The sequence below is a fragment of the Lithobates pipiens genome, unplaced genomic scaffold (assembly GCF_037356315.1).
Source record: "Lithobates pipiens isolate NorthernLeopardFrog02 unplaced genomic scaffold, aLitPip1_a1.2 Scaffold_1, whole genome shotgun sequence".
In the NCBI taxonomy this organism is placed as follows: domain Eukaryota; kingdom Metazoa; phylum Chordata; class Amphibia; order Anura; family Ranidae; genus Lithobates; species Lithobates pipiens.
The window spans coordinates 122,360,421-122,372,828 of NW_027507685.1; the positions used below are offsets into that span (position 1 = coordinate 122,360,421).

At 42.9% G+C, this 12,408-nt stretch overlaps 1 protein-coding gene across 4 annotated transcripts in view; it reads left to right on the forward strand.

Moving 5' to 3' along the window:
- SYN1 (synapsin I) overlaps positions 1–12,408 on the forward strand; it is a 294,399-nt gene that overhangs the window by 201,643 nt on the left and 80,348 nt on the right. For all 4 annotated transcript variants that reach the window (XM_077475536.1, XM_077475543.1, XM_077475561.1 and 1 more), the window contains exon 6: positions 3,720–3,782. In XM_077475536.1, coding sequence (XP_077331662.1) covers positions 3,720–3,782 — 63 coding nt within the window. The remainder of the gene's footprint in view (positions 1–3,719; positions 3,783–12,408) is intronic.

Here is a 12,408-nt window from a genome sequence, read left to right on the forward strand (position 1 = left end):
ACTCTCCTCGGGGCGGTCTTTTTGACCGGACTGCGAGGAGAGGACATAGTAAGTGCACCAATCACTACACTGACACATAGGCACACAAATCACCCCCCGATCACCCCCCCCCCCGATCGCCCTCCCATTCACAGTGTCACTGATTGCAGTGATCATTTATTTACTGATCACTGCATTTAGTGTCAGTTGTGACAGTAAAAAGTGTCAGGGCAGTTAGTGTTAGGTCCAGGGTAGCCCCCTACCCCCCCATAAAGGTTTAACCCCCTGATTGCCCCTAGAGTTAACCCTTTCACCCCCTTTTGCCAGTGTCACTAAGCGATCGTTTTTCTGATCACTGCATTAGTGTCACTGGTGCCGCTAGGTAGCTAGTTATTTTTTTAGGTTCACCGCCAGGTTTTTATAGCGTTAGGTACTCCCATATACAACCTAATAAAGGTTTTAACCCCCTGATTGCCCCTAGAGTTAACCCTTTCACCAGCGATCACCGTATAAGTGTCACTGGTGACGCTGGATAGCCAGTTAGTTATTTAGGTTCCCCGTCAGGTTTTTATATAGCATCCGGGACCCCCATATACTACCTAATAAAGGTTTTATCCCCCTGATTGCCCCCAGGTAACCCTTTCACCCCCTTTTGCCAGTGCCACTAAGCGATCATTTTTCTGATCGCTGCATTAGTGTCACTGGTGCCGCTAGGTAGCTAGTTATTTTTTAGGTTCACCGCCAGGTTTTTAGAGTGTTAGGTACCCCCATATACTACCTAATAAAGGTTTTAACCCCCTGATTGTCCCTAGTTAACCCTTTCACCAGTGATCACTGTATAAGTGTTACGGGTGACTTTGGTTAGTTAGTTTGCTTTTTATAGCATCAGGGCACCCACCATTTATTACCCAATAAAGGTTTAACCCCCTGATCACCCGGCGGGTGATATCAATTAGGTTTTAGGGTCAGGGTCTGCGTCGCCCCAGGCAGCGCTAGGTTAGTACCAGTACCGCTAACACCCACGCGCAAAGCATACACCTCCCGTAGTGGTATAGTATCTGAACAGATCAATATCTGATATGATCAGATCTATACTAGCGTCCCCAGCAGTTTAGGGTTCCAAAAAAACGCATTGTTAGCGGGACCAGCCCAGATACCTGCTAGCACCTGCATTTTGCCCCTCCGCCCAGCCCACCCAAGTGTAGTATCGATCGATCACTGTCACTTACAAAACACTAAACACATAACTGCAGCGTTCGCAGAGTCAGGCCTGATCCCTGCGATCGCTAACAGTTTTTTTTGGTAGCATTTTATATTTAAATCCTGAAGGCGGTGCTTGGTTTTCACGGTCCCGTACATGGCTAGGCTCCCAAGAAGTCCTCCACATGTGGTATTCCCGTACTCAGGAGAAGCAGCAGAATTTATTTTGGGGTGTAATTTCACTTATGCCCATAGCATGTGTGAGCAATATATCATTTAGTGACAACTTTGTGCAAAAAAAAAAAAAAAAAGTTTGTAATATTCCCGCAACTTGTGGCAAAATATAAAATATTTCATGGACTCAACATGCCTCTCAGTAAATACCTTGGGGTGTCTACTTTTCAAAATGGGGTAATTTGGGGGGGGGGGGGGGGGTTTGTGCTATTTTGGCATTTTATGGCCTTCGAAACTGTGATAGGTAGTGAGGAGTGAAATCAAAAATTTGCACCCTTAGAAATCCTGAAGGCAGTGATTGGTTTCGGGGTGCCGTACGCGGCTAGGCTCCCAAAAAGTCCCACATATGTGATATCCTCGTACTTGGGAGAAGCCGCAGAATATATTTTGGGGTGCAATTTCACATATAACTATGGCATGTGTGAGCAATATATCATTTAGTGACAACTTTATGTAAACTTTTTTTTTTTTGTGTCATTATTCAATCACTTGGGACAAAAAAAAAAATATTCAATGGGCTCAACATGCCACTCAGCAGTTTCCTTGGGGTGTCTACTTTCCAAACGGGGTCATTTGGGGGGGGGGTTGTACTGCCCTGCCATTTTAGCACCTCAAAAAAGGAGATAGGCAGTCATAAATTAAAAGCTGTGTAAATTCCAGAAAATGTACTCTAGTTTGTAGACGCTATAACTTTTGCGCAAACCAATAAATATATGCTTATTGACATTTTTTTTTACTAAAGGCATGTGGCTGAATACATTTTGGCCTAAATGTATGACTAAAATTTAGTTTATTTGATTTTTCTTATAACAAAAAGGCGGAAATATGTTTTTCCTTTTTATATCGTAAAAAAAAAAAAAATTGCAGAGGCAATCAAAAACCATCAAAAGAAAGCTCTATTTGTGGGAAGAAAAGGACGCAAATTTTGTTTGGGTACAACATTGCATGACCGCGCAATTACCAGTTAAAGCAGTGCAGTGCGAAATTGTAAAAAGACCTCTGGTCCTTAGGCTGACAATTGGTCCGGGGCTGAAGTGGTTAAAGAAACGTTTTTGTGTTAGCATTCACATTCTCTGAAAAATGACCAATAAATCATAAATTCTGCCAGGGTATCTAAACTTATGAGCATAACTGTATATGCAGTTGTTTTTCCTGACTGGCTGTGCTGATGCTTTTATCCAAAAATCTGTCATATGGTAGACCTTGATTGAAGACAGGCTGTCTACAGTCTATAACGAGGTAAAACATCAACAATGCTTGCACTTCCCACAAGCCATGTGATTTTGGCTGCTTAGACTGTAGGTTAAAGGATGCAGGTCCTTTTTATCCACTTGCCGACCAGCGCACGCCGATGTACGTAGACAGAATGGCACGGGCAGGCAAATGGGCGTACATGTACGTCCCTTTAAATTTGCCGCCCTGCCATCGGGAGCGTGCCGCCGGTGGCGGGCTCCCCTGCTGGTCGGGACCCCCGTGAGTCCGGTCGCGGGACCCGCGGACTCGATCGCCACGGGCATACCCGTGATCGTCTCACGGAGCGGCCAAATGAAGAAATGACGTTGTAAACAGCATTTCTCCATTTTGCCTAGCAACTAGTGACGCTGATCTCTACTCCATGTGATTGGAGCAGAGATCAGTGTTCACTAAATGAAAGCCCAACCCCACCACAGTTAGTAACACACCCCTAGGAACACTAAAAATGCTATAAAACTATCCCTATTTTGTAAACGCTATAACTTTTGCGCAAACCAATCAATAATCGCTTATTGCGATTTTTTTTACCAAAAATATGTAGAAGAATACGTATCGGCCTAAACTGAGGGAAAAAAATGTTTTTTTATACATTTTTGGGGGATATTTATTATAACAAAAAGTAAAAAATAATGCGTTTTTTTCAAAATTGTCGCTCTATTTTTGTTTATAGCGCAAAAAATAAAAACTGCAGGGGTGATCAAATACCACCAAAAGAAAGCTCTATTTGTGGGAAAAAAAGGACGTCAATTTTGTTTGGGAGCCACGTCGCACGACCGCGCAATTGTCAGTTAAAGCGACGCAGTGCCAATCGCAAAAAGTGGTCTGGTCTTTGACCAGCAAATTGGTCCGGTCTGAAAGTGGTTAATTGATGGCAAGGAAGCAGTTGTTACTCCATAATGTGATCTTGTAATACAGATGGCAGATTTAAGATTTTAGCAAAACATGACAAGCAAGGGAAGGGGGGGGGGTAAATATTTCAAATAGTTTTTTTCTTCTCTAATTTGCATTGTGCAGAAACCTAATAGCTAATACACTTGTCTTCTTTATTGCAGCTGACAGCCTCTAAGTTTCCAGTGGTTATCAAGATGGGCCATGCACACTCTGGCATGGGGAAGGTGAGTGGAGGTCAGGTCGTTCCATAAAATAAGGTCAATGTAAGGACAGGAAGTTCATTGTGAGGCCAAGACAAGTGACAGTTCAGATGACAATTACACAATTGTGCAGTCTGCGTCTTTCCTCTCTGAGTGATGTACTATGTTTAGGTCACATTCTTCCTGCTCCTGTGTTACGTTACTCTTATGTTTTTTCTTTTCCCCTTCCATAGATAGGATAGTCAGGTAGACAATGCAGCCATTTTTACCTATTATACATGCAGGCTCTCCGCCCTCGTGGTTTAATGCTGATGTTCCTGTCTCTCTGTAAATCTGTCAGATTGAAATTAACACTCTTTGCAGCCACTAATGAAGTTAAACATGATGCTTGGATTAGACAAAGGCCATTTAAATTAAGGCCTACCTAGGCTTTAGGTCACATATTCCTGGCAAGGGTGGAACCATAATGTGGTCTGGTAATGCAGATGTTATGATTTGTTGATTTTTAACAAAATAGATACAGCTTGGGCTCTGTCATTGCTAGCATTTTGCTGGTCTTTGGATGTCATTCTCTCATGGCTATTCCAACTAAATGAGACAGTAAAGTCAGTAGCCCTTAAACACTTACATGCTGCTTCCCAGCCAGTAGCTCACTAAGGCCGGCCATAGCTGGAGCGGTTTTCTTTCCTGCAACTACGGGTTTCCCGCAGAAATCCCTCCCGCAAAAGCATTATGTTCTCCCGATGGGGGAAGCTATCCTTGCCGTGAGAACACAATGATTGATATAACAGCTAGCAATAATCGCATGTAAAATCCGGCAGGCTGGTTGTACCCAAGTTGATTGATCGATCAGCAGTAAGCAGGGCAGCCATGCTAGAAAATTTGCTGTCTTCTATGTGGAAATCCAGCCCATTCTCCTTAAGTGGCTGTGACAAGCCAGCATTACATTGGCTTTTCAGTCATTTGCCTTTTCTCATAGGCTAAAGTGAGTTCTTCACATATTCTAGTGTTCTCCAGTGTGAAACCAGGCCCAATAATTCACTGACTCACTCTGAGTTTCTCATTGTAGAGGAACCCAAGATCTGTACTTTTTTTTTTTAATTAGTCCTATTGGACAAACAAAGGAGGGCATATACTTTTCAGGGAATGGGAATCAGAACTGGACCCTCATGGATCCACGGAAAGCCAGAAAGCCAAAGTCCACTGACTGCAGATGTTTCTTAAATCCTACGGAGATGTTATACCTCAGATCAAAAGAGCTGGGCATACTCTTATCGAAATCTGGCCAGTCCAGCAGGGACTAGACAAATTATGATCAGTGCATGCACTCCCCTGCTAGACAGAAATTGATTGTTGATTTCTGTCAAAGGGACATGGTACAAACATTTCCATTGTTCAGTGGTTGCAAACAGTTGGTTTCAGCCACTGATCAGTGTATGCTGACTCTGGCTATTGCCCACTGTCAGAATGCAATGTTCCAGTGGGAGGAATTCCTCCATCCACTTTGTTTGTGTGGATGGGCAATCTGTTGTTTTTTTCTTGTTTATTTAACTGAACAAAAATAACTGTGTGTGGCCAGCCTTAGGCTGCAAACATTGACAAGAATTTCCAGAAAAGTACAGGACTGCTGTTTGTACTCGTGGTTATGATTCTGAATACTCAGAATGATATTAATATTGCATAAATGTTCACTATTTGTGGCAGCACTTAGTCACATTATACCGAGAGATGTCTCGGCTTTTGTCTCCATTATGGATAGTTTAAAAATCATTTTGTCCATAGAAATCAAATTCTAAAGCCTCTAACAACAGCTGTCTGGTTACCTGCCAGCATCTCTCTGGGTGTATAGACCTCCTCTTGAGGGGGCATAAATACCTATGAAGGGGCACTGCAGTGTCAGCACCCAACAGGGATGTCTTGTCTTTATTCCTCGACTGGTCTAAAAACGTAAAAGCTAGAATCTAATTGCTGCATGAGGTGGCAGTAAAGGTTTTTTTTTAACCACTTTACCTCTCCCACCTGTTTACCCCCTATGGAGAAGAGCAATTTTTATTTTTTTTCTATTATGGACCAGATTATTCGGCAATAACTTTGTCATTACTTAAGATACAGTGCCTTGAAAAAGTATTTAAACCCCTTGAAATCTTCCACATTGTGTCATGTTACAACCTAAAACGTAAGTTTATTTTATTGGGATTTTATATGATAGACCAATACAAAGTGGCAAATAATTGTGAAGTGAAAGGAAAATAATAAATGGTTTTCAATTTTTTTTTACAAATGAATATCTGAAAAGTGTGGTTTACATTTGTATGCAGCCCCCTTTACTGTAATTCCCCTAACTAAAATCTAGTGGAACACATTCAGAAGTCACCTAGTTAGTAAATAGGGTCCACCTGTGTGTAATTTCATCTCAGTGTAAATACAGCTGTTCTGTGAAGCCCTGCGAGGTTTGTTAGAGAACCTAAGTAAACAAACAGCATCATAAAGGCCAAGGAACATGCCAGACAGGTCAGGGATAAAGTTGTGGAGAAGTTTAAAGCAGGGTTAGTTTATGAAAAAATACCCCAAGCTTTGAACATCTTACGGAGCACTGTTCAATCCATCATCCGAAAATGGAAAGATTATGGCACAACTGCAAACCTACCAAGACATGGCCGTCCACCTAAACTGACAGATTGAGCAAGGAGAGCATTAATCAGAGAATCAGCTATGGTAACGCTGCAAGAGCTGTAGAGATCCACAGCTCAGGTGGAAGGGAGAATCTCTCCACAAAACAACTATTAGTCGTGCATTCTACAAATCTGGCCTTTATGGAAGAGTGCAGGAAGAAAGAAAACATGTGGAAGAAGGTGCTCTGGTCAGATGAGACCAAAATTGAACTTTTTGACCTAAAAGCAAAACGCTATCTCTCATTGATTATATCTTTATTACTCAACGTGATCTAACCCTATTGCACACAGCCCACATTGGCATTCAGACACTGTCAGATCATTGCCCAGTTTCGATTTCTTTGGCTCCACCAGATAGATCTCCTAAATCATGCCATTGGCGACTGAACCCCTCCCTAGTAACCGACTCTACCAATTGCCAGACGATCACCTCGGAGTTGCAAGCATACTTCCGCACTAACAACACCACAGATGTGTCTCCCATGACGATATGGGAGGCACACAAATGCGTCATACGCGGCGAGCTCATCTGCATGGGGGCTCATAGGAAAAGAGAGGCGGCCAAAGTAGTCGCCTCACTTGCCTCGGAAATTGCTGTGCTGGAAGCCCAACACAAGCAATCTCGGGCTGAAGCCACACTTGACGGGTTGACAAAATTGAGAGATAAACTGAATTCCCTACTTAATCTTAAAGCCAAAACGCGTAATATATTTTCGGAAGGGCTTCTATTACGAGTATGGGGATAAGTGCGGGAAGTTCCTCGCGAAAGCCCTCAAAGAGGTGACACATTCACAATCCATTTTGTCTGTCAAAGATACGGACGGCAGGTTACTCCACCGAACTGACCATATTGCGTTACGATTCCACACTTTTTATTCGAAATTGTATAATTTACCTCTCCTCCGCAAACCACCAGAACTCCAGGATTCTAGGGATGACATCCTACACTCATACCTTACCGATAGTGGCCTGCCTACATTGCCTCTACTTGACAGAAACTCTTTAGACGCTCCTATTACTGAAGCCGAACTGTTGAGGGCGATTGCGACCCTTAAACCAGGCAAAAGTCCAGGCCCAGACGGGTATACGGCCCACTACTATAAAATGTTCATTGACCTACTCAAGACGCCCCTTCTTAAGGCCCTAAATTCTCTTGCTGCTTCCCCTTCTGCCTCACATACCTTTACCTCAGCACATGTCGCTTTGCTTCCCAAACCGGCAAAGGATCCCACTGAATGCTCCAGCTATAGGCCCATCTCTTTATTAAATTTGGACCTAAAAATTCTTGCAAAAATCATGGCCAACAGGCTGTCCCCGTATCTGTTCACTCTGATCTGGAGAGAACAGGTGGGATTCATGCCGGGGAGGGAGGGCCGTGACAACGTCACCAAAACCTTAAACATAATTCATCATGCAACTCAGGGGGACGTCGAGGGCCTTCTCCTGTCTACGGACGCGGAGAAGGCCTTCGACCGTGTGGCATGGGACTACCTCTTTGCTACCTGTAAGCATATTGGTCTGGGCACCAACATGATGCAGTGGTTGGCGGCCCTCTATCACAAACCCCAAGCAAAACTTAAAATAAAACGGTACCCTGTCAGAAGCGGTGGATATTAGTAATGGCACTAGACAGGGTTGCCCCCTATCCCTGCTTCTGTTTATCTTGTCCCTGGAACCCTTTATTCGCACAGTGAATGACAATCCAAATATAAAAGGCTTCCAGATTAAGGACCGCAATTTTAAAATAGCTGCTTATGCGGATGATCTTCTGTTTTTTCTTACACAGCCACTTATTTCCATCCTGAACCTGATTAAAGCCTTCCAAATTTTTGGATATGTATCCAATCTGAAGATCAACTATGAGAAATCAGAGGCCCTAAACCTTACCTTATCCACTGAGTCCTTAACTAGAGCACAGGCCGCTTCTTCATTTCACTGGGTGCCCTCTTCTATTTCATATCTTGGAGTTCAGATCACCAAAAATCTGACAGATGTTTATAAGGCTAACTTCCCCCCCCTTCTCAACAAACTTCAAAGAGACCTATCGGTTTGGAACAATAGACCCCTGCCATGGTTTGGAAGGGCGGCCTTAGTTAAAATGGTGGTGTTGCCTAGAGTTTTATACTATTTTCATACCCTCCCGGTGTCACTCCCCTGCCAATTTTTTAAATGCTTGCGGGCCATGATTCACACCTTTATTTGGATGGGGAGAAGGTCCCGAATAAAATTTGACACTCTCACCAAGCCCAAGCTGGTAGGTGGCATAGACCTCCCTGACTTCACACTTTATCACTGTGGGGTTCATTTAACTAGAGTCCTGGAATGGAATTGCAATCGGGAGCACAGGGACTGGATATTCCTAGAGGAGGTAATTTCAGGTCTACCTTTGAGGTTCACTCCCTGGATTCCCTGGGGGAAGCTACCGCGGGAGGTACAAAACCACCCCCTTATAGGAACGACGTTAAAAACTTTTCATAAGATGGTGAAACATTACAAACTATTCTCTGTGCCGGGGCCTCTCACACCCATCACTTGCAACCCGGATTTTCTTCCGGGGTGTAATTTGCAGCTGACTTCCCCTCACAACCCACAAGAGCCCCTATTGGTGACACATTGTGTAGAGAGCAACAAGATTAAACCTTATGGAATGCTGAACCGAGATTTGGGCACCCCACCGCATTTCTTGTACTGGACTTTTCGCCAGATACATGACTACATTTCTAACTCCAGAGAGAAGGTACAACTACTTAGGCCTCTGACCCCCTTTGAAAATATGTGTCTGTCGGGTTCTCCAATATCTAAATCTACTTCTTTGATGTACGCCACATTGCGCAATGATAGGAGCTCTGAGCACTCAAGTGCCAAATCACTTTGGGCTTCAGCTCTTGATATGGGCATTTCTGATAAACAATGGCAACAAGCTACCATTTTTGCACATAAATGTTCCATTGGTACTAAGTTCCAAGAAATGTCGTATAAAGTCCTTACGCAATGGTATGCTACACCTGTAAAAGTGAGAAAATGGTTCCCGATGTCCTCTGATTTATGTTGGAGGTGTGAACAAGATAAAGGCACAATGTATGGTGGGATTGCCCATCATTGCGACCTTTCTGGGAGAAGGTGCGCAAATTAATTAAATCAATTACTGCTACATCCCTCTCTCTGAGTCCCCAATGCTGCCTTCTACACATCACTGATATCCCCATCAAACGTTACAAAAAGTCATTGGTGAGACATTTATTGAATGCTGCCAAAATACTGATCCCTCCAAATTGGTAATCCAAAAATGCCCCAACCATATCTGAGTGGCTCAATTCAGTGTCAGCAGTGCATCACATGGAGGAAATGGTTGCCATTGCGAACGAGACTATAGAAAAATTTAACTCCATTTGGTCTCCATGGGTGATATTTCGCTACTCGAGCCAATACAAGGCACTAGACACAGGTTAATATTGGATGGGGGCTCCTGGACCCATGGGCTGCACTTTCTGTCTACTACACCCAGAAGGGTTGACTGCCTGTTTACTGTATGAAAAGTTTCCACTGTAATATCTGGGTTGGACAGATTGCATCAGTTATATGGATTTAATAAAGGCCAACCTATGTATGACGAATAATCTACCGTGTAAAGCTGTTGCATCTAGTACTGGATATTAGCCACAACGGTTTTTATTCTGTTGCACTATTTTGTTTTCTCTCTTCTCTGTAATCTCTATGCAGATGTGTGCTTTTGTGTTATTGAGTTAACTGTTGATTTTACCATCTGTATTCTGTGATTTCCAAATAAATAATGATTGAACCAAAAAAAAAAAAACGCTATGTGTGGCAGAAAACTAACACTGCACATTACCTTGAACACACCATCCCCACTGTGAAACATGGTGGTGGTAGCATCATGTTGTGGGGATACTTTTTTTTCAGCAAGGACAGGGAAACTGGTCAGAGTTGACGGGATGATGGATTGAGCCAAATACAGGGCAATCTTAGAAGAAATCCTGTAATGCCACGTACACACGATCGGACATTCTGACAACAAAATCCATGGGATTTTTCCGACGGATGTTGGCTCAAACTTGTCTTGCATACACACGGTCACACAATGTCAGAAATTCCAAACGTCAAGAACGCAGTGACGTATGACGAGCCGAGAAAATTTAAGTTCAATAGCCAGTGTGGCTGTTCTGCTTGATTTTGAGCATGCGTAGAACTTTGTGCTTTGGAATTATGTACACACAGTCAGAATTTCCGACGGATTTTGTTGTCGGAAAATTTGAGAACCAGATCTCAAATGTGCAACAGAAATTCCGATGGAAATTGTCCGATGGAGCCTACACATGGTTGGAATTTCCGACAACAAGCTCCGATTGCGCATTTGCTGTCGAAAAGTCCAACGGTGTGTACGCGGCATTAGAGTCTGCAAAAGACTTGAGACTGGGGTGGAGGTTCACCTTCCAGCAAGACAACGACCCTAAATATATAGCCAGAGCTACAATGGAATGGTTTAGATCAAAGTATATACATGTGTTAGAATGGTCCAGTCATAGTCCAGACCTAAATCCAATTGAAAATCTGTGGCAAGACTTGAAAATATCTGTTCACAGGAGCTCTCCATCCAATTTGACAATGTTTGAGCTATTTTGCACACCACATTTTTCACGTATTTATTTGTAAAACAATTTGAAAACCATTTATCGTTTTCCTTCCACTTCACAATTATGTGCCACTTTGTGTTTTGGTCTATCACAAAAAATCCCAATAAAATACATTTACATTTTTGGTTGTAACATGAAAAAATTTGGAAAATTTCAAGGGGTATGAATACTGTATAATGTGTCTGAGCACTGTTATTGATAAACACTGAGTCTGGCTTCTTTTTTGACTGCTGCTGCTAGCATAAGCTTCTGGAATATACAGCAATCACGGCTTTGATTAATCACAGCTAGTAATTGCTGTGTACTGGGGGGTTCCCGGCAGCAGGGCAGAGAAACTGGATAGGACAAGTATATGCACAAATAACTGAACACACTTATTCCATAAGTAATGGGCCGTCAGCTGAAGACATTTATCTTCCTCTACACTCCACTGTGGGACTGACTACATGCCTGCTTTTTACCTTCCAAATGTGAGTTGTTAAGCTTTAGTGCTATTAAAAACTTGTTATACTTCTGCACCCAGAGGCTCCTCTCCCTTTGTTTTACTTACAGAGAAACTGAACATGCTACATACGTTCTGTGTACAATGATTATTTTTTTTGGGCACGTGTAGCACACCCAAAACCTGGAACTGTCAGAGCTGGGCTCAGCCCTTCCTTCTCTGAGCTGGCCGCTCAGCTGTTGGTTAATTGCCAGCTCCTATCTCACCAAACTCACCTGTTGATGATATCCTGCTCGTCAGTTCTGCTTACTTAGGCCATCCAGCCCAGATAGTCTCTGTGATGTTGACCAGGCAAAGGCAGAGATCATCTCCTGCGTTCCTGTTAAAGACTCACTTGGCTGACATTTCTTCTGGCTCCAGATCCTGCTTGCTGTTCCACTACACTGATTCCTGGCTTCCTGTCTGACTATCCGTTCCGGTTACCGAACTTTGGCTATGTTTTGACTATGTTTGTTCTATTTACTTTTATTATTAAACAAGTGTGATTTAAAGTGGATGTAAACTCGAAAAATGTATTATTTGTTTTGATGTCATAATGTAGAGTATAAGATTTCCTATCATTTGAGCCCAGTCTTGCCACAAATAGTTAATCCATCTCTCTGAGCAATCCTCTTTTATTGTTCAGTCAGATAATAATTGACAAACAGAGAAAAACGTTGTCAAATCCTCCCCCTTGCTGTGAGTGACAGGTGATTTACATATCTCATGCACTAGCCTAAGAGACATCATCTGCTGTTCTGCCACAATTGGATGTTCCACACCTCAGCATGATTTGGCAAGCTGAAGTCATGTGGGGACTTTCCTGTCTTTTCACTGGATGTTAG